The sequence below is a fragment of the Grus americana genome, chromosome 23, assembly GCF_028858705.1.
Source record: "Grus americana isolate bGruAme1 chromosome 23, bGruAme1.mat, whole genome shotgun sequence".
Taxonomy (NCBI): Eukaryota; Metazoa; Chordata; class Aves; order Gruiformes; family Gruidae; genus Grus; species Grus americana.
In genome coordinates this window covers 800,742-822,356 of record NC_072874.1, presented here as the reverse complement: position 1 = coordinate 822,356, position 21,615 = coordinate 800,742, and the positions used below count along the sequence as shown (strand labels likewise).

Genomic DNA, 21,615 nt, shown 5'->3' with positions numbered 1-21,615 from the left:
CGCCGAGCGCGCTCGTCTGCCCCTTGTCCCCGCCCCGTGCCTCTCACCGATTGGCGGTCGCGGCCCGGCGGCGGGTGGCGATTGGTCGGCGTTGGCGCGCGAAGGGGTGCGCGGCGTCGGAGCGGCACGCAGCGGGGGCAGGAAACAATAGAGCCGCGGCCGGAGGGGTCCGAGCAGGGAGCGGAGGAACCGGCCGCCCGCCTCGCCCAGCCCGCCCCGCCTTGCGCCCCGCAGCCGCCCCGCTCCCCCCGCCCCGCCATGGCGGACAAGGAAGGTAGGGCTCGCGGCGCGGCCTCCTCCGCTCAGGGCTCCGTGAGGCGCGGGGTAGGCCCCCCCCCCCCCCCGCCATCCTGCAACGGCCGCCGGTCTGAGGGGAGCGGGGGCGTCTCCGCCAGGGGGCGCGCGAGGGCGGGGCCCGCCGGTCCCCCCCCGGGCATGGCCCGCCGCGCCACGCGGCCGCCGCCGCCTCCCCCCATCGCCCCCGGGCCGCGCAGGGGGAGGCCTGTGGCCCGGCGCGCCGAGTCGGTGACGCCGCCCGGGGTGGGGTGGAGCGGGCCGGGCCGGGCCCTGCCCGGGGTCGGGGGGGAGCCCGGATCCCTCCGCCCGGTAGAGGCTGGTGACCGGGTGGGCTGGTGTAAGCGGGGAGGGCCGCGGAAATGCCGTGCCCTGTGAGGAGTGTGGGCAGCTCCGGTGCAGACAAAGAGATGTCACCGGCCACACAGCCATGTTCCGTGGGTGCGCTCGTTTTCGTTAGCTGGTAGCAGATGGTGTGAGAAAGTGCGTGAGAGGAACAAGGCGACAGAAGGAGCCTTGGGAAACTGGATTTTTGGGAACTGGTAGTTCAAGGCTGCACCCAGACCGCTGTATTTAACAGCGGTTGTTGGACCTCCTGCATTCGAACATCTTTGCGGTTCCGTCACAGTATCCTGTGACACCAACCTTTAGAATTTTATTATGCTGCTTCTGTTGAGATGATGAAATTTGACATGGTTAATATTAATTCCGGGCCTTGCATTCAGAAACAAGGATTAGCATGTGCAACAAGAGGATTTTTAATCGTCTAGCAACTACTTTAATAGAGCAGTCGTAACAGCAAACCAGGGTGTGATGTTGTTGGCTCTTTATTCAGTCCCCACTCACAGTGGTGCGCATACGTTGTAAATATATTCATAAAGGCTAATCGTATGCATTTTTTTAAAAAAAATCTTTAGCAGCCTTTGATGATGCAGTGGAAGAACGTGTGATCAATGAAGAGTATAAAATATGGAAAAAGAATACTCCCTTCTTATACGATTTGGTAATGACCCACGCTCTGGAATGGCCCAGCTTGACTGCTCAGTGGCTTCCTGATGTAACAAGGTAAAGTGATCCTTTTGCTTTTACTTATTTTTTTTAAAAGCAGAATAAATAGTAAATCTAGGATCACTTTTTGTTAAAGTAAGGCAGTATGTGATTTCTTTCTGTCTTAATCGCTGTTTGTACCCTTACCTTGCCAACAGCAAATTGAGAACTGTGACCACCAGAGAGATAATCAGTACAGACATGTTTAATTTGGAAAAATGTCTTCTATTACTGAGAAGATAGGTTTCTATGTTTTTCTTCTTCTAGCTTCACCCTTCCCTTTATTTTTCAGTAAGTTTTTTGCTTATTAGAACTAGATATAATTTCTGTATAACCACCATTTTGTCCTAAGCTTCTGTAACAATGTTCTGCTTGCAGTGAATGTTTGTGCCCCTCAGGAGGAGCTGCTAAGGTGTCTTAAAGGCAGGCACGGGAATGGTGGTCTGTCAGAGTGTTGTGCTCTGAGAGTTTTAGGTTGAGATCTGGAGTTATGATAAGTGATTTCCTCTGGAGGAAGCGAGTTTGGTGTTGGAGCAGGAGAGCAATGATAACTTTAGTGTTATTAGTGTTAGAAGCTGTCATCAAAAAAAAAAAGTTGGAATCAGCTCAGTATTTGTGTAAAACCCTTCTTTTATTTCTCATGTAACTCTCTTCCCTTGCAGACCTGAAGGCAAAGATTTCAGTATTCACCGGCTAGTCCTGGGGACCCACACTTCAGATGAACAAAATCATCTTGTGATAGCTAGCGTGCAGTTGCCTAACGATGACGCGCAGTTTGATGCTTCACACTATGATAGTGAGAAAGGAGGTAAGGGACCAAAGATGTGGACCAGGGGGAGTTTTAACTGTTTTTTCCCCTCCCTTCTCGATAGCATATTTGTCTTTCCTTAAAGTTCAGGCAGCAAAGTTCAGATATTACTTCTAAACTTTGATAAGTTTATTTCTAAGTGGTACCCTTACTCAGTAGACAAATACTGTGTTTTTTGAATGTATGTAATGTCTTAATAATGCAATGATGAAAAAAGAAGGGGGGGAGGGGAACCTCACCCCTACCTATTTCTCATCAGGAGTTGGCATTGAATTTCATGGAGAACTGCTTATTGGTATTTTTATTATCACTTTTGCATTACATAAACTCTTCCAGTGAGAAAATCACTCACATAAAAAAAATATTTTATTTGAGGAGTGTAACATTTCAAATGTTCTTCTGTTGTCTGAATTCTGCTGTCTGATAGTTGTGCCAGCCTCCCTTGGATAAAAAGATTGTTGTGTTTTGCTTGGTATATCAGACTTGAATTCAATGCTTTCTGTAATCTTAGTTGGCTGTCAGCTTTGGTACAAGTTAGACATTTCTCATTTTTACTTGGCTGAATCAGTCTTTCTACCCGGTGAAAGTCCTTAATGATCCAATGTTTGCTCTTCTTTTTGCCGGAAGCCGGGCTTGTGCAATTAGTATTTTGATCTTTGGGCTTCTTAGAGTTATTCATGAACACAACGTTGTCTAATAAGTACTTTGTTTCTATTCTATTTTAGTGTTTCTCAAAAATATACTACTCCAATTTAAAAACAAAACAAACTCCCTCTTTTTGCTAGAACGGTGCTGTACAATTCTGTGAAATGCTAAGTTAGTCTGACTTTACTTCTAAGGTAACTTTACTAAGTTATGTTACAGTCCCATATCTTAAATGTAGCAATTTGTTTTTACCAGAACTTTGCATATTCTGCAGTACCGATTTTTGTTATATTTGAAAGTGCAGTTACAACACATCTGTTTCAAATGTACAACACGTTTTCCTTACAGGTAAGCGTTTTAGATACGATAAACTTGGAGCTTGTGTTGTTACATTTGAAATAGTAAAAAAAATTGAGGAAGAAATGGTCTTTAACCTTAGCCATTCTGATGTTACAAATACAGATTTTTAAAACAACATGCCATTCGAAAACTGGATTCTTTCAGTTACAGATGTTCTTGTGACTACTCTTTCAAAATAAGTGCTTGGCAGTACCAGTAATTGAGTCTGGATCTTTGTGTCTTGATCTGAAACGGGCTTATTATTTACAACTACAAAATTCTTATTTCCAGAGTTTGGAGGCTTTGGGTCGGTTAGTGGAAAAATTGAAATTGAAATCAAGATAAATCACGAGGGAGAAGTGAACAGAGCACGTTACATGCCACAGAACCCGTGTATCATCGCTACGAAGACTCCATCCAGCGATGTCCTTGTCTTTGATTACACCAAACACCCTTCTAAACCAGGTGTCTGCTTCTTTGTTATGGCTGTGCTTCAGAGATCAGCCAGCCCTTCCTTAAGAAACGGTTGATGTAGTGAAAAAGAGGTTAAAAAGTCTTGTGGATTGCATATCACTCGTGATTTTAGGAGAAAGTAGGTATTTAGTGTAAAAGGTTATTCTATATGAAGCTTAGACCTATGTATCCAATATGTAACAATAGCAAGGTATGCTTTTTTTCCTTTTGTTCTTTTTTGTATGTTTTGTCCTGTCACTGTATGTGTTGGTATTTGGGGTGGTGGAAGGTGGCTTTTTGGAAACTCTATGATTTGTTGGGTAGCCTAGCTGTTGTCCTGATATCCTGTAAGGATATTAACAGTCATTTACTGATGAAGTTGTCAAGATCATATAGAGTAACTAGTTCTGGCGCTTGGCGGGGAGGATCAGAAGTGCCTTTCTCACTTCCAAAGTGTGATTGGAGATGATGAGAGAAAGAAAAATACCACAGGTACTATAGCACTAATTTAGAATGGACCATTGCTAGGTCATCCAGCCAAAAAAAATAAATAGCAGGTTGGAAAAATCTGCAGTGTGCTTCTGTTAAGCTCGGAAGACAAACTGCTCTGTGTTGTCTCAGTGCGTTCTGTTTTAATGAGGTGACTCTTCGGTTGGGGGAAATGGTCCAAAGGACAGAGAGGGATCCTATTGAAAATGTCAAAGCAAAGTTTGGTAAAGCACAGTAAAACTTAATGCCGGGTATTCCAGGATGTACTGGAAACAACACTGGGCACTGGCGTTCTTATACTGCCTCTTTACAGACCCTTCTGGAGAGTGTAACCCTGATTTGCGTCTTCGTGGACACCAGAAGGAAGGTTATGGGCTGTCATGGAATCCAAACCTGAGTGGGCATTTGCTCAGTGCTTCTGATGATCATGTGAGTACTTTAAATACAGCTGGGGTACAGTCTGTACTTTGTGTCCCTTGGCAAAGGTCAAAAATGTGGTGTTTGGGGTTTTATGAGGCAGAGGAGGTAGGAGAGGTAAAGAGTGTCTGTCTAAAGATGCAATTTTAAAATTTTTTATTTTTTTTAAAGACCATTTGCTTGTGGGATATTAGTGCTGTTCCAAAAGAAGGCAAAGTGGTGGATGCAAAGACCATCTTCACAGGGCATACAGCAGTAGTGGAAGATGTATCTTGGCACCTGCTCCATGAATCTCTTTTTGGATCTGTTGCTGATGATCAGAAGCTCATGATGTAAGTGGCATAATATCTTCAGAAACTGCTTCTGTCCCTCTTGCTTCCCCATCTGCTCCTTAGTCCCTCAGTAAAATGGGATATAAACCTTTGTTCCAATTCCATGTTTTGCCCTTACAGTTGGGATACTCGGTCAAACAACACCTCCAAGCCCAGTCATTCAGTGGATGCTCACACAGCTGAAGTCAACTGCCTCTCTTTCAATCCCTATAGTGAGTTTATCCTGGCTACAGGATCAGCTGATAAGGTACATCTGCCTTGAACTTGGAACATACTTGTTTAGTTTCTGATGTGTAAATGTGGAAGTATATATTGGTTACTTCAACAAAAAATGTTGGTTTTGTTTTGGTTTTTACTAGACTGTTGCTCTATGGGACTTGAGGAACCTAAAACTGAAGTTGCACTCCTTTGAATCACATAAAGATGAAATATTTCAGGTATAACAAAATGTCTTTATCTTTTATGCACATAGACTTAGTTCTACTTAGCTGTCTGGAAAAAATGAAAACCATTCTTTTCCGCTCTGTGTTTTTATTAAATGTACTTGCACTTAAAAACTCCTATATTCTTTTCTCTCATCTGCTTCTAATTTTTCTGGCTTATTGTTGTGGCGCTGTGTAGCGCTCTGTGTGGGGTAGAGCTCCAGTACAGGTAAGAATGTCCAGAGGGCCAGGGGCAGAATGTAACAAGCAAATGGTCGAGAGCTTTAACCACAACATAAGGGTGAAACGCTAGCAGTGTGGAGTAAAGGTAAATTATTCATGGCAGCAGATTGAAGCAGGGAGGCACAGTGAAATGGTTGCAGCGTTGTCACCTGCTCAGCTTGGTCCTGTAGGAAGGCTTTAGCCAGTACCCATCAAAGGGGATCACCAGAACGTCCTGTGACAACGAACAATTGCTAATTTTGCTGGTGTAAATATAGAATGTTAACATCATGGGTAGCACGTGCTTAGCAGATACAATATTTCCATTTCTAACTCATGCATGACTCAGAAGAAAAATATGTAGAGATTTTTTTTTTTGGTAGAAGGATTACTACTTAACTGTAGTTACCTCTAAATAAAATTACACATGGAATCTTGAAATGTCAGGTTAGTTTGCAGAATTATGTGTTCTTTTCTAATCCTGTGATCCTATTAAGTGATATGTTTTTGGAGATTTGTCTCCAGCAGAAGTAGTAAATGTGAGCTTTTGGGCGGTTAAGCTTAGTTACAGTGATTTCTTTTCATGTGTAAACCGTACCTACTGCTTAAGGAGTCCGTAGTTTATATTTGTGCAGTCCTTATTAAGGTAAGGAGCAGCTAATATTCTTGAGAGCTGTTTGCGCTTCGTAACACGTGGTCTTTGTTAGGGGAAGAGTCACGTGTGGTGCCTTGTCGGTGCTCAAATGCTCTGTTAGTGTACAAACGTTCACAAACCTACCTCCTGTGTTAGCATGTTAGTATTGGGCATATTCCTATTTCAAGTTATCATCAATTTGAATTCTCATAGAGCTTTCATGATACAAAATACAGTGATATTTGTTGTGACTGTCTGTCACGTTACAGCTTTTCAAACTAACTGCCTTTCTAAATTCATCCTTGTCTGTAGGTTCAGTGGTCTCCCCATAATGAAACTATATTGGCCTCCAGTGGCACTGACCGCCGGCTAAATGTTTGGGACTTGAGGTAAATCCCAAATTAGCCACGTTGTCCTGACAAAATACTGTTGATGAATTGCATCACACTTCAAAAACCAAACAAACCCCCACCTTTTCATTTTTCCTCCCTTTTTTTTTTACAGTAAAATTGGAGAAGAGCAATCCCCTGAAGATGCTGAGGACGGTCCCCCTGAGCTGTTGGTATGTCTTTTGAATCTCATTGCTTGTTTTGACCCGTTATTCATCTCTGCGATGTAGATTTGAAAACATTCCCCTTTTTGTTTCCCCAATACTAGTTTATCCATGGTGGTCATACTGCAAAGATATCTGACTTCTCCTGGAATCCAAATGAACCCTGGGTAATTTGTTCTGTATCAGAAGATAATATCATGCAAGTCTGGCAAATGGTAAGTTGCTGGGGAACGTACAGGAAGTGGAAGATGAGAGATGGTGTCGAACTGCCTGGATTTCATAATTCCTGACTTTACAGCTCTTGGCATGGCTTGCTTTGTAGCACTGCCTAAATCTAAAAGGAATAGTGAAATCCACTTTAGGTTCGGTTGAAACAATGGTTTACAAATACTCATAAGCTGGTTTATGTTTCTCATGATTTAAAAAGAAAGCAAGTACTGGTGTAGAAGCAAATTTTTCCCTTCTGTGTTTGAATGAAAACAGTGTATGTGAGAACCAATGGTGAAATTGAGGTTTCTGTTAGTTACTGTCTTACAGAATTAAATCTTTGCAAATGATATAAATGTCCTCCTGAGGATGGAGAGGAGCAGTGGTGAATAGGAAGAGTTTGCTGGCCCTAAATTACCAGCTGTTGAAGGTTTTGGAAAACAATCTTGTGTTGTTTGAATGACCTTTGACAAAATCATACTCCTAATTTTTATCTGTAAATTGGTTCACAGAGGCTTTGTTCCTGGCAGCCTTCCATATAGATCTTTTGGAAAGTGCTGCTGCAAAGTAGAGGATGTATACTAAATGTATACACGATTGCAGATTCTCATAAGCTGCAGTAACTTACAGGGTATTTATGAAGCGTTTTGGAGACGTGGCTGTTTACGAAAAAGGTCGTTTGTGTTACTACTTTAATGTCAAATGGGCTTGAGAGATCAGGGGTGGGTGATACAGATGGAAAAACTGCAGATGAAAAACTGCCACAGCTTTTTGAAGTGGTGTAGCGGATGGAATCTTGTTCAACATGGTGGTAAGTGCTTCTTCCGTTCCTCCATCTCTGTCTTGCAGGCGGAGAACATATATAACGATGAAGACCCTGAAGGAAGTGTGGATCCAGAAGGTCAAGGATCCTAGATGACAACCTTTTCCTGTTTTTAGTCTTTTTCCTTCTCTTCCCTCTCAACCCTGATATTGACTTAACACTGGTTTTGAGACACACGTAGACTTTGTGTTCGGCCATCCTTCTGTAGATACCATCAACAGGCGTTTAAACCCAGACGGTGCGTGCTCCCTCAGAAAAGGGCTTAGCCGGTTCCGTGCTGTAGCTCCTTGCTCAGATTTCCTCTTGCGTAGAGGGCTGGCTGTCCCATTTTAGCTGCCTTCATCACACAGAGCAAACTTGGGTTTGTTGGTTTTTCTTCTTCTGTCTTTAGCTTGCTACAGCTGCGGGTTTTTGCCTAATTTAAACAAAAGTTCAATCGGTAGAGCTGCCAAAGTGTGCTTGAGCCAATGGAGATGATACAAGTGTTAATCCACTGGCAGATCAGAAACGGAGTGTGGAAGGTCTTGTCCTCTTCAGTACAGCTCAGAAGTCTTGGGAATTCCTTTAGTTAATCTGTACCTCGTGGATTTTTCTGCCTCTGCAGGTACAAAACAGACTTGCAGATTTTGACTTGAACGATTTCTTTCTACATTTTTTGTCTCTACTGGTAGTTCTGGGTTTTTCATTCCTTCCTTCCTTTCCCTTTCTCCTGTCTGCTGGGCAACAGCGGTTTGGATTCGTTAGCTATTCCTGCAGAGCATTGTTCACCTTCCATGTATTTTTGCTCTATTGTGTGTTTCTTGAGCTGTGTTTTCACATATATTTCTTTCCTTTCTGTGAAATGGTTTTTAAAACTTGGGGCCACCAAGTTGTAAAGGTGTATGTTTTTACCAACTGATGTACCACAGATGGCATGCCCGGTAACCTAAAACAGCATTGGTAGCTGGTATCTGTAAAGCAAATTAAATGTGGATAAACTACTTTTTTTAGGAGTTAGTCCTTGACCACTAGTTCCTGCACATCTCCCTCTAGGGTGTCCTATTCCACCAGCAACCTGTTACTCTCCATGCTCCTCATGACTAATTGCGTGTAAGTGCTTCAGATGGAATAAATTTTTTCTACGTAAACGCTGTGTAGCTTTGTGATTTTTGTGTTGGTGTTCTTCTGCGTTAACTGCTTTCTCAAGGGTAAACTGTACCTCTCCAGAAAGCAGAGAAAGCGAGGGCATAGTTCCTACCTGTAGGAGACAAGATATTCCTTAGTTTGTAGCGTGCGGACGCTTCTCCCCTTGTTCCTGCTGCTTTCTTTGTGAAATGAGTAAATGAGTACTTACTATCCCCAGGCAGCCAAGAATGTGCTGAAGTGTGCTGCTGGCTGGATTTTGGGTCTGCCTTTAGCTTTTTTTTTGCTTTTTTTGTTAGAATAGTTGTATACCTTACAAGTACCTCGGTTTGACATACAAGCTTGTTGTTTTCTCTTTGTGACGCAGCTTTGAGAATTAAAAGGATCCTTAAACTCCAACCTTTATTTTCAGTGTGAGACTTTATATAAAGTGGAAACCTATTCTCCACAAACTAGTTTCTGTGGCCCACGGTGGAGCATGTCACAATACAGCAGAGACCCTTGAAATACAAAAGAAAATCCTGTTAAAAGGATAAAGCTTCTCTTGCATGTAAACTTAAAAAATCAAACCCCCTGACACTGGCTTCCAGAACACTACTTTCTGTGCAGTCTCATACAATCCACCTATGGAACAAGATACATTTTTTCCAAACACAGCAAAACATACATCTGTTATTCTTCGTATATGTCCATTGTTCAGTGCAAGTATTATTTTTTTCTGCTCCTCTGTGGAAAAGCAGTTTTACTACATGATTAACAGCAGCACCTTGAGGATTCTCTGGTATTCCTGGCTTCGGGCAGCTGCTGCGCATCGGGTGGGACGAGCAGCAAGAGGAGATGTCCCCTGCAGCTACCTCTGTCCTTTACTTTTGCTACAATGAGGAAAAGTCCGGCGTTCCCATCAGTCCTGGTCTGCTTTTTCTTCTGATTTGCAAAGGTGGCCGTAGATTTCTAAGCAGCCCCTGTATGGGTAGAAAGTAAATTTAGGCTATTGAATATTTACCTGGCTGGAGAAAACGGGGAAGGGGGACGTGTTATTTCAGAAAAAACATTCTTTTCACAGTATGGAAGAAAAGTAATTAGGAAACACTTAAACTGGCTCAGTACATGGTCTTGTGAGCAAGCAGACCTAGCCCAGCCCTTGCAGAGCCCTTGGCAAACCAACTAGCTTTAACAGAAGGGAATGTAATTTTTGGTGTGAGCTACGAGGGAAGGCAGCTCGGAGCCGAACTTAACTCTGAGGTCCCTGGTGCAAACGTGAAACTTAATGAGGTGTCCGGACACACGAGAAGCCTTGCACGCCATCGCTTCCAGGGACGGCAATTAGCAGATTGCCAGGAGTTAAGAGGCCGTGCTGCTGCACCCAGGCTTAAATATTGGCCCGTGATTTAGGCGTGTGATTTAGAAGGACCCCGAGCAGCAAAGACACGGGGCTGTTGGGATCTGATCTGATCTGAAATGTGGTTACTCTCATGAATACATCTTGGAATGGCTGAAACAGAGATCTCTTCCCCTGCGCTTACCGTGCTAAAGTCTTACCTGGGTAAAGAAAACCACCCGTTTGTGGTAGGGAATATCCTCCCGTGGTGCGCTTGCATGGGGAGGTTTGGGTGGGGAAGGGGGGAAAAAAAGAATACTAAAGTAATGGTGAAGCTACGGAAAATGGTTGAGAGTGCGTACAGCTGAGGTTGGAATAACATAACTGTGCAGTTCGGTCAGTAAAATAGTCCACAAACTTAGGGACATTTTCTGGAGCTTTAAAAAAATCCCGTGTGGTAAAGATGACCTGAATGAAACCAGCAGGAGGGAGTTACAAGCAGAAGGTAGTTCTCTCTCGCTGAAGAGCATCCAGCACTGTTTCCCAAACCTCAGCTCCTTTCCACATATTCCTAAGGAAACGGGCACTTTAAGTTGCCCCACCTGCTTCTGGTAGAGCAACCTCCACTCCTCCTGTGAACATGAATTTCCAGCAAACCCCTGTTTGCTGGATGGAAAAGTGTCTGGAGTTCCTGCTGTGCTGCCCCACCAGACCCCTTGCTCACACACCGGCCACGTGTCCAGGAACCAGGAGCAAAAGCCCGTGGTGTCCGATAGCTGTGTGACCACCAGCCTCTCTTCTCCACCATCCTCCTCCTCCCGGCCCCTACCCAACCCCTCTGCACCGCGGGGACGAGACACCAACGGACTTGTAGATGGAGAGCTCCCGGTGGAGGCTGGTCCTCAGCTCCTCCAGTTCCTGATTCTTGCGCTGCTGGAGCTGGACCCCGTTCTTCAGCTCCTTCAGCCTGTCTTCCAGCTCCTCCACCTGTTCCTGGGGAGTAAGACGACAAGACTGGATGAGCTGGGGAGGAAGGCTGTCTCGGTGCCCGCACTCAGCTCTCCCGGGGGGCTCTGCCTGCGGGTGGTGTTGGTCTGGACAAGCGCAGCCAGGCTGATGGCTGGCCAACCACCGTCTTAAAAAACCTCTGCAAAAAAGCTTTGGTTTATTACAAAGGTGGGAGCTCGGGCTGGGGTGTGACGCGTTGGGTCCTTACGCTTCTCTTGGCTGGTTGGTTTTGTCCCCTAGACGACTTTGTGTGTGTTTTGAGAAGCTGTCAGAACTGCATAAACCTATGACTCGGGAGAAGATAAACAAGGAATTTGGGAAAAAGAAAATGTGGAGGCGCATCAGGGATGCCCCGAAGTCCTGTCCTCCAAGGGAGAGCGGACCCCGAAATCCCAGACGAGCAGTGTCGCGGGTCTGGTGCCTTGGTCCCCCGCTCAGCAGGGAGGAGAAGCGATGGAGGAGAAGTGACGGAGGGGCCACGCCAGCTTCCAGAAGCTGCTCAGAGCCAGACTGGGAGGAGGCAGCGATTACGAGCCGAGAACAGGGAGTGTTGAAACGGGGGAGATTAATTGTGGAGCCTCTTTGCCAAATGTGCTCTTGTAGATATTGAATTGCCTTTTCTCTCGGGACGAGGAGCCAGGGGCATGATGCCTGGCGCAGCCAGAAATAACCCTCTCGGGAGGCAGCCTGGTCCCTGGGCTGTGGGACCCTTCCTGGGGGTGGGAAGGGCAGGATCTGCTCTGGCAGGGCTGGGATCGTAAAGAAAAGCCTCCTTCGTTTAAAACTGACTTTTCCCAGCACCTTAGCTCAGCCCTTCTGCTAGTGCAAGCTGTGGGAAAGTGCCTGTGCTCAGCAGCACCGCTCAGCTCTGCCACCGCTCTGGGAAGGGAACCCTCCGTCCCCTCCACCTCATCCCAGCTCGCTGGGGCCATTTCCGAGGAGCCGGTCAAAACCAAGTGAGAAGATATTCAGGAGAAAGGATTTTTCTGGCAGCTCATCAGGCGAATCCCCTGCGCGTGCCTGTAACCTTGGGTTTGCCCTACGCCCAGGGGCTGCTGCTTCGCCTGGCCCGTGCCAGGGAAGGGGATGCGTTTGACTTTACCCAGCAGGAGATATTCCACCTCATCACCTTCCTCATCCACCCTGCTCCTCCCCTCGGCCCTGCGAGCAAGACCTTCAGCATCCACACCTCACCGGCTAGAAACAATGACTTCCACTTTCTAAACAGGAGGGTGCGAGGGGTGCCCAGCCGGGGTGCGTACCCGGTACTGCCCGACCTCTTCATCCCGTTTCTGCTTGACGAGGATGATCTGCTCCTCCAGGCTCCGGTTCTGCAGCCGCAGCCGACTGACCTCCCCCTGCAAGGGCCGCAGGGCTTCCTTCATCTCCTGGATCTCCCCCTGCATCTCCTGCAGCGCCTTCGCCCCCGCCTCACGTCTCTCCAGCAGCCGCAGCAGCTGGGGCTCGTAGTGCTCCTCCAGACCCCGCCGGCTCTCTGCCACGAAGCTCTCAAACTCCATGGAGAGCCGGCGACTCTCCTGCAGGTACAGATTATCCTGCCGACACGGTGGCGTCTCCAACCGCTGCCTCAAAACCTCCTTCTCCTTCTCGCAGGTCTCCTTCAGCCGGGACAGTTCTCCGGAGAGCTGCCCAGCCTGGGTCTCCAGCTCGCCCCGGTAAGCAGCGTGCTGGGAGAGGTCGTGCCGCCGGCTCTCCAGCTGGTACTGGCAAGCCACGCACTCCTTTGTCACCTTGAACAGCTTCTGCTTGATCTGCCGGATCTCATCCTTCAGGTTGTCCCTCTCCAGCTCCACCTTGGCCAGCAGCCGGCAGGCCGCCTGGATCTCCTCGTGGGCATGGCGGATCTCCTGCAGCGCCGGCTCCCGGAGCTGGGCAAGCTCTGCGATCAGGCTGTCTCTCTCTTTCTCCAGCTGCTCGACGGCTTCGATGCACTCTTGGAAGTAGTCCCCCAGCTCCTCGAGGGTCAGGCACTGATGCTCTGTGCCATCTGCGTCCAGGGGGCCGCCTGCCCCCTCTGCATCCATGTCCAGCGGGATCCCTGCCCCGCCTGGGTCTGTGTCGGCTGGGATCCCTGCCCCATCCGTGTCCATGTACAGGGGGATCCCTGCTCCATCTGCATCCACGTCCAGCGGGATCCCTGCTGCATCCACGTCCAGTGGGATCTCTGCTCCATCTGCATCCACGTCCAGCGGGATTCCTGCTGCATCCACATCCAGTGGGATCTCTGCTTCATCTGCATCCACGTCCAGTGGGATCCCTGCTGCATCCACATCCAGTGGGATCTCTGCTCCATCTGCATCCACGTCCAGTGGGATTCCTGCCACGTCCAGCAGGATCCCAGTCTGGGCCGCATCCTCGTCCAGCTGGGGCCCTGGCATGTCTAGCTCCAAGGAAGCGTCCCTGATGTCTGCCCGTAGCTCCCGGCAGGCGTCTGGGCTGCCCACGTGCACGGGTGTCACCCCCATACCCACCGCTGGGTCTAACGGGCTGTGCGAAAGGTCCGGGTGCGGAGCAGCGCCTGCAGCCGCTCCCTGTGGGGCTGAGGATGCTCCGGCTTCATCCAGCTGCAGCTCTGGAGGGGGCTCAGGCTCTGCCATCAGGTCCCTGGAAAGGAGAGGACACGTGAACCAGAGCAATGAGTGTAACAGGTCCCAGCCCTTCTTCTCCGCCCTGCGAGATGCGGGTGCTCCGCAGCAGATGGAGCTGGGGGTGCTCTTGCTGCGGCCCCACTGCAGTGACCGTCCCCGTGTCACCCAGGGGCTGTGCAAACCGACAAGGCTGCGCTTGCATGCTCTGCTGACACCTTCCACCCGAACTGTCAGCTTTGGCATGGGCTGAAACAAGGGAAGAAAACCCTCTTAAAGTGACTGACTGCCACGGAGAAAGAGCGAGGGATGCAAACCTGGCCCCCAAAACCGGGAGTTGCACCGGTGCCGATGGGAACTGCCACCGTGTTGTTACCGATGCCCCCAGCAGCACCGGTGTGACCAGCACGGGCACTCCCAGTAAAACTTGCCAAGATTTTAGCAATTAGCATAACCTCACGGCAAGGGAATGCGCTGCTAAAGCGCAGGCAGGCTCTGAGATGACTGAGATGGAGTAAAGCACCGCATGCACAGCACCCGAGCAAGCGGCAGTTTCTGCAGCAGGAGCCCGGCGAGCTCCGCTTTGCAGAGTCATCCGATCCCGTCATTATCCCCAGCCCCGGTACCTGCAGCTGCCACCACCAAATACTCCGTCTGACGTTCAGCCGGGTGCTATTTGGGGTAGGATGGAGAGGACAACCCTCGGGGACGAGCTGGGGCTTTTCCTGCCGCTTCCAGGAGCTGGGGCTGGTGGGTTTGGCGGGAGGATGCTCTCACCTCCCGACCACGCCGCTGAGCTCATGTCTAGTCATCCCCCAAGGAATGAGCGCAGGCTGGCATTCGCAGGCAGCCCTCGGCTCGCAGCAACGGCTTTAAGGAAAGAACTGATTTTCACCGATACTTTCTCTCCTAATAAGGTAGTTTTCAGCAGCGATGACACATCACAGCCTCGGACTCAACGGCCCATGGGCCGGAGAGGGGGCAGCGCCTGGAAAGGTGGGGAAAGGGCTCCGCTTCATTTTTCCTTGCCCTCCTGCGGTGCCAGCGCTTATTTTTCAAAAGTTCTCGGCTCTGCTTTGCATCGGCGGGGCAGGAGGGGAGGACAGCCGTCCCACGCTCACAGCAGGGTGCGGGGGCTCGCTCCCGCCTGCCACTCCTCGTCCCAGAGCCGCCCCCGGTGGGCAGCACCCCTGGGTACCCCGAAGGGGCCGTGTCCCCCCCACACGCACTCCTGAGGGTCCAGGGATGCTCCCCGGGTGCTGAACCTCAAATTCCCCCCACCCCATCCCTGCACCCCAGGCTTTGGCAACCCCCTTGCCTGCCCCACGCCCCCCACCTCTCCAAGGATCCTGCACCCATGGGACCCCCCCGCACCCATGGGACCCCCCCCTCCCCCCCCCCCGGCGGGCACCGGCCCCTTCTCCGCTCCCCCCTGCTTGCCCCGGGGGGGCTCTTACCTTCCTCCCCCGGAGCCCAGCACCTCCGGCTCTGCGCTGCACATGGGCTTAGCATGGGGCGGGGGGGGGTTATTAATAAACAGGGCTGGAAATCAGACTCCTCCGAGCAGCCGCTTCACCCGGCCACCGCCTGCGGTGCCAGCTGCGGGTGGCTGCCTCCCTCCGCCCCGGAGAGGAGGAGGAGGAGGAGGAGGAGGAGGAGGAAGAGGAGGGCGGGGAAGGCCAAGCCGCCCGCATCCCTAGCAGAGGCAGCCGCAGGGGTTGGCTGCAGCCAGCCCGCATCCCTGGGGAGCATCCCCCGCAGCTCCCCATCCCACTCCGGCTGTTCCCACCCGTGATTTAAGGTGAGGTTTTGCTTTGTGCAGCCTCAAACCAGTCCCTTCCCGCAGAGCTGGGGGCTCCTTCCCGGGAGCGGCGGGGCTCCGTCCCACCGGGGTGCCAGGCAGGACGCGAGGGGCTGGGATGGGGACGGCGGGGTCCCCTGGGCTGCGCGGGGTCCGCCGCCGACGCGGGCGGCTGGAAGGGGAAATGCTGGAGGGTGCAGCGCATGGCCGCCGAATGCTGCGGCCTCATCCTGTGCACAGAGCGGGGTGCTCGAGGGTGCTGGCAGCAGGGTGCTGCACTCCCCTCGGTATTTATTAAAGCATATTCATGTATTGAATAGCAATATCTCAGGGTTCTTTAGATGCCCCAGGCTGGCCCCACAAACACCCCACAACATCAGAGCGCAGCTTCCGCTTCCCCTTCCACCCATAACCCCGGCCCTGCCTCCCCTGTCCCCTCTGTTTTGGGGACAGAGACGGTGGCATTTCACTCTGCGAAGGCCCACGGTGGCTGTGGCCACACTCCCGGGCGCCTGGCAGCGACGCTGCCCTCGCTGCCGCCCTCGCTGCCCAGAGATGCGGTTTTCCACCTCTGCTCACCCACCATCCCTGCAGCTCTGCTTTCCCGTGGTGCCCATCCCCATCCTCCCCACTCCGCGGCATCCCAAACCGACCCTTCGGTGGTTATATTCTTAGCATATATTTATCTAAAATACATATTTTAGATATACGTCCGTGTTGGGACGGGTGCGACAGCCCGGGGTCACGGCACAACCAACGGTCCGGCCGCCCCCCGCGGTATTAGACCCCACCGAGCCTACCTCCGCCAGAGCCCGATCCTGCCCGCTGCCGCCACAGCTCAGGAAGTCAGCGCTCGCCGCTCAGGAAGTCACCAGCTTACGTGCCCCAAAATCGCCCAGCAACGAGCACCGCAGCTGGCAACATTGCCCAGTGCCACCCCGTCCCTGCGTCACCAACACCGTCACCACCACCTTGCCCGTGCCTTGCTCGCTGCCGGGCTGCTGGAATCAGGTTTAAAATAACTGCGCTTGTCCATCTCCTGGGAACAGAGCTTTAAAAGGAAAAGGGAGATTTGGGTGGGTTTTTTTTCTTTTTTTTTTTTTTTTTTTTGATCCTGTTGCTTTTTTCAGCACGTCCCACCTTCTTTTTCTCTTTTTTTCCATGAAGCGCCTCTGTTTGCGCCGAGACTTTTGACTCAATAGGAGAGGAATGCTGTTAATTCGCACAAGTTGCGCGTATAAATATATATCTAAAGCTGAAACTGCCAAGGGGAGAAACCTGCAGGTCGTGCGGGCTGGGTCCAACAAACCCTTGTAGGGGACGGAGGGGACGATGGCAGCGGCGCTGCCGAGCCCCGGCTGGGGTTTATCTGATGAGCTGCCAAGGGCAGGGTGCGGATTGAAGAGGCTCAGCTGTTCTCTGCTCCGTAAGAGGATACCCCGGCCCCGGCGCGGGGCTGTTTTGTGGATATAACCAGGCAACGGCCGGCTCGGGTGTCAGCAGCCGGACCCCGATGCGCTCGGCAGAGCCCGGCCGGCCGCGGGCAAGCGCTGGGTCCGGCCAGCACGGAGAGACGCCGTCGTGTGCGAGCCAGAGTGGACTTTGCTCCGGTAAACAGAGCTCGTGGGCAGTTATCGGCGGCACTGCCACAAGGGAAAGCAAAAGGCAGGAGAGTATTCGAGAAACGAAATGTTCTGGCTGTTAGAATAAATGGCGGCGGCTCCGGTCACGGCCCTGCCCTGCCGCCGCGGTGTCCCCGGCACGGAGCTGGCGAGCGGCTGAAGGGGGCTGTGGGGAGCGAAGAGCAGCCGTGGTTCCCTTTGCCTCCCCTCCGGTGACCTGGTGCTGGTGCTGCCGTCCCCCTTCCTGGTGGATTTTTCCTTCCCGTCACGCACAGCAGATCTGCCCCAGGGCAGGGACGGAGCCGGCACCACGGCCTCACCACCCTGGCACCACCATCTTGACACTGCCACGGCCGTGCGATGGCTCCGTCCCCGCGCTCTGCCCCCCCAACCCTTAGGGACAGGCTTGAGGCACCGGGGAGGTTGCCCAAACTTCGGGGCCTCCTTGGCCGGAGGCTCCGGCAATGCCGGCGGCACCGTGGGGTGCCCAGCCTGCCCAAACCCCAGCGTCGATGGGATTTAGCGGTGGCGAACCTGGGCGATAGTGCCAGCCCGGTGCCCTCCGCACGCGGCTCACCGCGGCTCTGCTTGCCGAGGGCGTGCGGGGTCCGGCTGCGGCAGGGTGAGCGGTGCGGATCCGGCGCCCCGTGCGCAGGAGCTGAAATCTGATCTCCGGGGAAAAATGTGATTCATCGCCGGAGCCGGGAACGCTTCCAGGGACGGATCCTGGCTTGGAGGGCGGCGGCACCGTGCGCCCGCTCCTGCCCGGCCCTCGCAAGGTGGCCCCTTCGCCCTGGGGGGGTAGGGGGTCCCCAGATGAAGCTGAAGCGGCCGTGGCTGCATGGGGACGGCAGCTGGGGGGCATTTGCCCGAGCCTGGGGGGTTGGATGCCACCGGCCACTTGGGAACAGCCTGGCTTGTTTTGCCTCCTGCCTCAGTTTCCCCAGCTGAAGAGCTGGGGTGACCCCCCATTGGGGCCCACCGCCAGCAGGGATGCAGGGTGCCACGGGGATACCGCTGTGGGAGCTGGCACAGGGTGAGCACCGTGGCTGAGTCCCGGGAGCTGGGGGGTCATCACGCACCCGCCACGGAGATGCCAGACCCATTGCAAAACTCCCGGTGCCCTGGCCCGGGCAAAGAGGCTCAGGACAGATCCTGCGAGGGGGAGGTGAGGTTGCCCAGTGGGGCCAGAGGAGTCGGGAGAGGAAGAAGAGGGGGGGACGAAGAGGAGTGCAGCGTGGGCACGTGCCCAGCTGGGGCAGAGATGAAAGGGGGAGCCCGAAGGCACCGTCTGCCCTGCAGGGACCTTGGAGCTCCAGCGAGCAGGGCCAGACCCTCTGCCCACAGGCGCCGGCGGCTCCTGCTTATCTGGGTGCCAGGTCCCGCTCTGCCCTGCGGCAAGGGGGCCAAGGAAAGCGCCGTTCCTGCCATAGCTGCTCCCGAGGGAGACGCCGGCTCAGCCAGGGGAGCGGGGATGGGTAAGGGGTCCGGCTGCAGGGACCAAGCACCGGAGCCCCCGCCAGCGCACCGCTCCTCTGGCTTCACCTTTGCTCAGCCAAGATATCGGGTTTTAAACATTCGCGGCCGGGCTGCCTGTCCCGGCCGCTCCCACGGCAGCCCCTGCGTGTGCGTGTGTCCCAAGCAGCTCGGCCACACTCCTGCGATGTCCACCATGGTGTGTGCGTGTGCATGTGTCTGTGTGCATGTATGTGCACGTGCACGTATGCGCACAGCTCCGCGTGCACAAACAGCCCCGTAACACGCAGTCATTGCAACAAGCGCCCTGTGTTATTAGCAGCCTGTGTGCTTGTGCGAGGGAGCTGGTAGGGGCTGACGTGGCGGGGTCAGGCCTGAAGGCGCCTTTGAAGCAGCGGTGATGGACATCTGGTTTTGGTGACGTCCCCCTCTTCCCCCAGCTCCCTCCTGGAGCTGCTGGCTGCCAGCCGTGCTCCAGCTGTGCCGGGGAATTTCACACCCCGGGTGAGGGGCTGCCGTGTACCATCAACCCCATGGAGCGCCTGCCGCTCGCCTGCGGGGCACTTATGGGGCAAATCAGCTGAGGTGTCCATGGCACAGAATCACAGCACCATTTGAGTTGAAGGAACTTCACACCCACCCAGTGCCACCCCTGCCACGGGCAGGGACCCCCTCCACTAGCCCAGGTTGCCCAAAGCCCCATCCAACCTGGCCTTGAACCCTGCCAGGGAGCCAGGGGCAGCCACAGCTTCTCTGGGCACCCTGTGCCAGGGCCTCAGCACCCTCACAGGGAAGGATTTCTGCCTCACATCCCATCTCCATCTCCCCTCCTGCAGCTTCAGGCCATTCCCCTTGGCCTGGCACTCCCTGCCCTTGGCACCAGCCCCTCTCCAGCTTTCTTCCTTTTATAAAACCCGTTTTTACAAGAGTGATGGCAGCGCTGATTTTAAGCACTGCAGCAAAGAGTCCCCGTGTCCCAACGATCGCTAGCAGGGTCGCTGCTGCCCGCGCGCCAGCCGAGAGGGCTCGTCACTGGGTTTTTCCATATCCCGGGGCAAGCAACGGGGAGCAGCGGCTCCGGCTCCGGCTCCAGTCCCTGAGGGAGGGATTTGGAGCAAGCAGCTCCTGTTTGAGGACTCAGCAGGGTGGGAAGTGGCACCCGTGGGGCTCAGCGAGGCCGGGGCAGCCGCGTGAGGACCTTGTCCCCGCTGCCCGCGAGTGCCGGAGGCATTAATGAGTAATGAGGGAGCAGCCATCCCTCCCGCTGCCCTGGAGAGGGGAAGGGAACGGGGGCAGAGGAGGGGCTGAGCACACCCCAACGCACCGGCTGCACCGAGCTTGTGCCGTCCCTGCGCGAGGGGCAGGAGCTTTGGCGGCTGCTGATGCCGCAGCTGGTGGCCGACATGTTTTGGCACCCTTAGGTGCCATTTGGGATCTCACCTCCCCGGGGATCAGGCACGGGGGGCTCTTAGGGCCGGCGGCAGCACCCCGCCTCTCTGCCCCCCCCCCCCCTGCCTGCCTCTGCCTTGGCCTCGCGGGAGCTGAGCTCCACTGGCTGCTCTCCCTGCGAGGCGCCCGGCATCCTTGTGACCATCTTGGCCGTGCAAGCGGAAAATGAGTTATCCAGCTGGGTACCCCGGCACGCTGCCGGCGCTGGAGCTCTCTGGGGAGCGGGTGAAGCTTTCTGGGGCACTGCACAAGGGCTGGTGCTTTAGAGAGCCCCTAGACTTCCCTTCTCTGCCAGGACCGGGACTGTAACGGAGGGAAAGCTGATGATGACCTTCCTCTTCACCTTCCTCTTCTACTTTACTCTCCCGCCTGACAAGAGCTCTCCCCGGAGAGTAACGGATACTCTCCCTCTCGCTGCGATTATTTGGACAATGCCCCATAACTGTGCCCAAATATATTTTTCAAACTGGTTCTGCTGCCATCTGAGGAGGGGTAAGATGTGAAAACCAGGATCTTTTTTTGGAGGCCAACGACTCGGAAGTTGGAGCCGGCGGCGGAAAGTCAACACAAACACCCTAATTGGGGATTAGCTTTTCCGCAGCGCAGTTCACCTCGACGTGGGTGAGCAAAGCCTTGGGGAGCAGTGGCACGCTCAGCCCTCGCCCTGGGAAGGAGCCGTTCCCCTGGGATCATGGGGGGGCAGGGCGGCACCAGGAAATCGCTGCCCCGTTGTTTCAGCGCTCATTTAGGTCTCCAATCCGGGTTCAGGGAGTTGAAGGGGGGAATGAGAGGCAGAGACACAAAAGCACAGCGAGCCCCATCCCTTCTGCGGGCATCGTCACCCGGGTTCGGTGTTGCATCCCCATCCCCGATCGCTGGTTGCACCGAGCAGCAGCGGGATGCTCAGGTTTGCACAGCCCACCAGACACACGGTGCCGGTGCCCGAATCCCACAGGAGACAGCAACACGCCGGGAAGCCTACGGGATGGACAGGCTTCTTGCTTTATAAATTCTTCTAGTCATTTCCAGTGGTTGGCAAACTCCTCCGGGCATGCGGCCAGGCCCTTGTGAGCCTCCGGGAAGGATGCGGCTTAAATGCAATGCTGCAGCTTTTCACATCAGGAAACGCATCCGCACAGGGACCCAAACCCTGCTGAGCTGAGAGTGTGGAAATGCAGCAGAAATCACCTGTTTTCTCGCCAGGCTCACGGCCTCCGGCTTTGCGTCGTGTCCTGCCACCGACCTGCTCGCCGCCGGGACGTGTCACTGCTTTGGCCCCGGCTCTCGTGCATCTTGTCGTCCCCTTGCAGCCAGATTCACGTGGTCGTGCTCCTGAGCAACGCAGGCTCGTAACAAGTGGCAAAATCTTTTATGAGAGCCGCTGCCATTCCCGGGCCAGCTCCCAGGCGCGCTCTCGGCCGCAGGCAGAGGCTGGTAGAGCCACGTCAAGCGGCCGAACTCCCCCCCCGCCCGTGTCATTTCATTTTCAGGAGCTGATTTATCGTTAGCAACGAGAAGGAGCGTGGCA

General features: G+C 53.1%; 2 protein-coding genes across 9 annotated transcripts; one reads left to right on the top strand and one right to left on the bottom strand.

Annotated features, from left to right (window-relative positions):
* The first annotated feature begins 88 nt into the window (after window positions 1–88).
* On the top strand, window positions 89–8,812 carry RBBP4 (RB binding protein 4, chromatin remodeling factor). Of its 4 annotated transcripts, none has more exons than XM_054802049.1 (12): window positions 89–274; window positions 1,212–1,359; window positions 2,004–2,149; window positions 3,425–3,598; window positions 4,389–4,504; window positions 4,664–4,824; window positions 4,945–5,071; window positions 5,184–5,261; window positions 6,415–6,491; window positions 6,607–6,664; window positions 6,760–6,870; window positions 7,712–8,812. In XM_054802049.1, exons 1-12 carry the CDS (start codon window positions 259–261, stop codon window positions 7,775–7,777), a joined length of 1,278 nt encoding a protein of 425 aa, XP_054658024.1. In that variant the 5' UTR covers window positions 89–258; the 3' UTR covers window positions 7,778–8,812. The 4 variants fall into 4 exon arrangements, with proteins under 4 accessions (XP_054658024.1, XP_054658026.1, XP_054658023.1 ...); XM_054802051.1 differs by having other exon boundaries at window positions 106–274; window positions 1,215–1,359; XM_054802048.1 differs by lacking the exon at window positions 89–274 and adding an exon at window positions 471–735.
* Window positions 8,813–9,200: 388 nt separating this feature from the next.
* On the bottom strand, window positions 9,201–17,397 carry SYNC (syncoilin, intermediate filament protein). Of its 5 annotated transcripts, XM_054802039.1 has the most exons (5): window positions 16,681–17,397; window positions 16,341–16,591; window positions 12,396–13,758; window positions 10,994–11,118; window positions 9,201–9,769 (listed from the first exon to the last, which is right to left on the bottom strand). In XM_054802039.1, exons 3-5 carry the CDS (start codon window positions 13,749–13,751, stop codon window positions 9,709–9,711), a joined length of 1,542 nt encoding a protein of 513 aa, XP_054658014.1. In that variant the 5' UTR covers window positions 13,752–13,758; window positions 16,341–16,591; window positions 16,681–17,397; the 3' UTR covers window positions 9,201–9,708. The 5 variants fall into 5 exon arrangements, with proteins under 5 accessions (XP_054658014.1, XP_054658013.1, XP_054658011.1 ...); XM_054802038.1 differs by having other exon boundaries at window positions 16,341–17,397; XM_054802036.1 differs by lacking the exons at window positions 16,341–16,591; window positions 16,681–17,397 and adding an exon at window positions 15,197–15,355.
* Window positions 17,398–21,615: the final 4,218 nt, after the last annotated feature.

Bases quoted from the DNA above. Each gene is read 5' to 3' on its own strand.
- RBBP4 (XM_054802048.1), top strand. From the start codon at position 657: ATGCCGTGCCCTGTGAGGAGTGTGGGCAGCTCCGGTGCAGACAAAGAG. The intron at 3,599-4,388 runs GTGTCTGCTTCT...GCCTCTTTACAG, and splicing joins CAAACACCCTTCTAAACCAG to ACCCTTCTGGAGAGTGTAAC. The intron at 6,871-7,711 runs GTAAGTTGCTGG...TCTGTCTTGCAG, and splicing joins TCATGCAAGTCTGGCAAATG to GCGGAGAACATATATAACGA.
- SYNC (XM_054802036.1), bottom strand. From the start codon at position 15,240: ATGTGCAGCGCAGAGCCGGAGGTGCTGGGCTCCGGGGGAGGAAG. The intron at 13,759-15,196 runs GTAAGAGCCCCC...TCTCCTTTCCAG, and splicing joins CTGGGCTCCGGGGGAGGAAG to GGACCTGATGGCAGAGCCTG. The intron at 11,119-12,395 runs GTACGCACCCCG...CTTACTCCCCAG, and splicing joins AAGAGGTCGGGCAGTACCGG to GAACAGGTGGAGGAGCTGGA.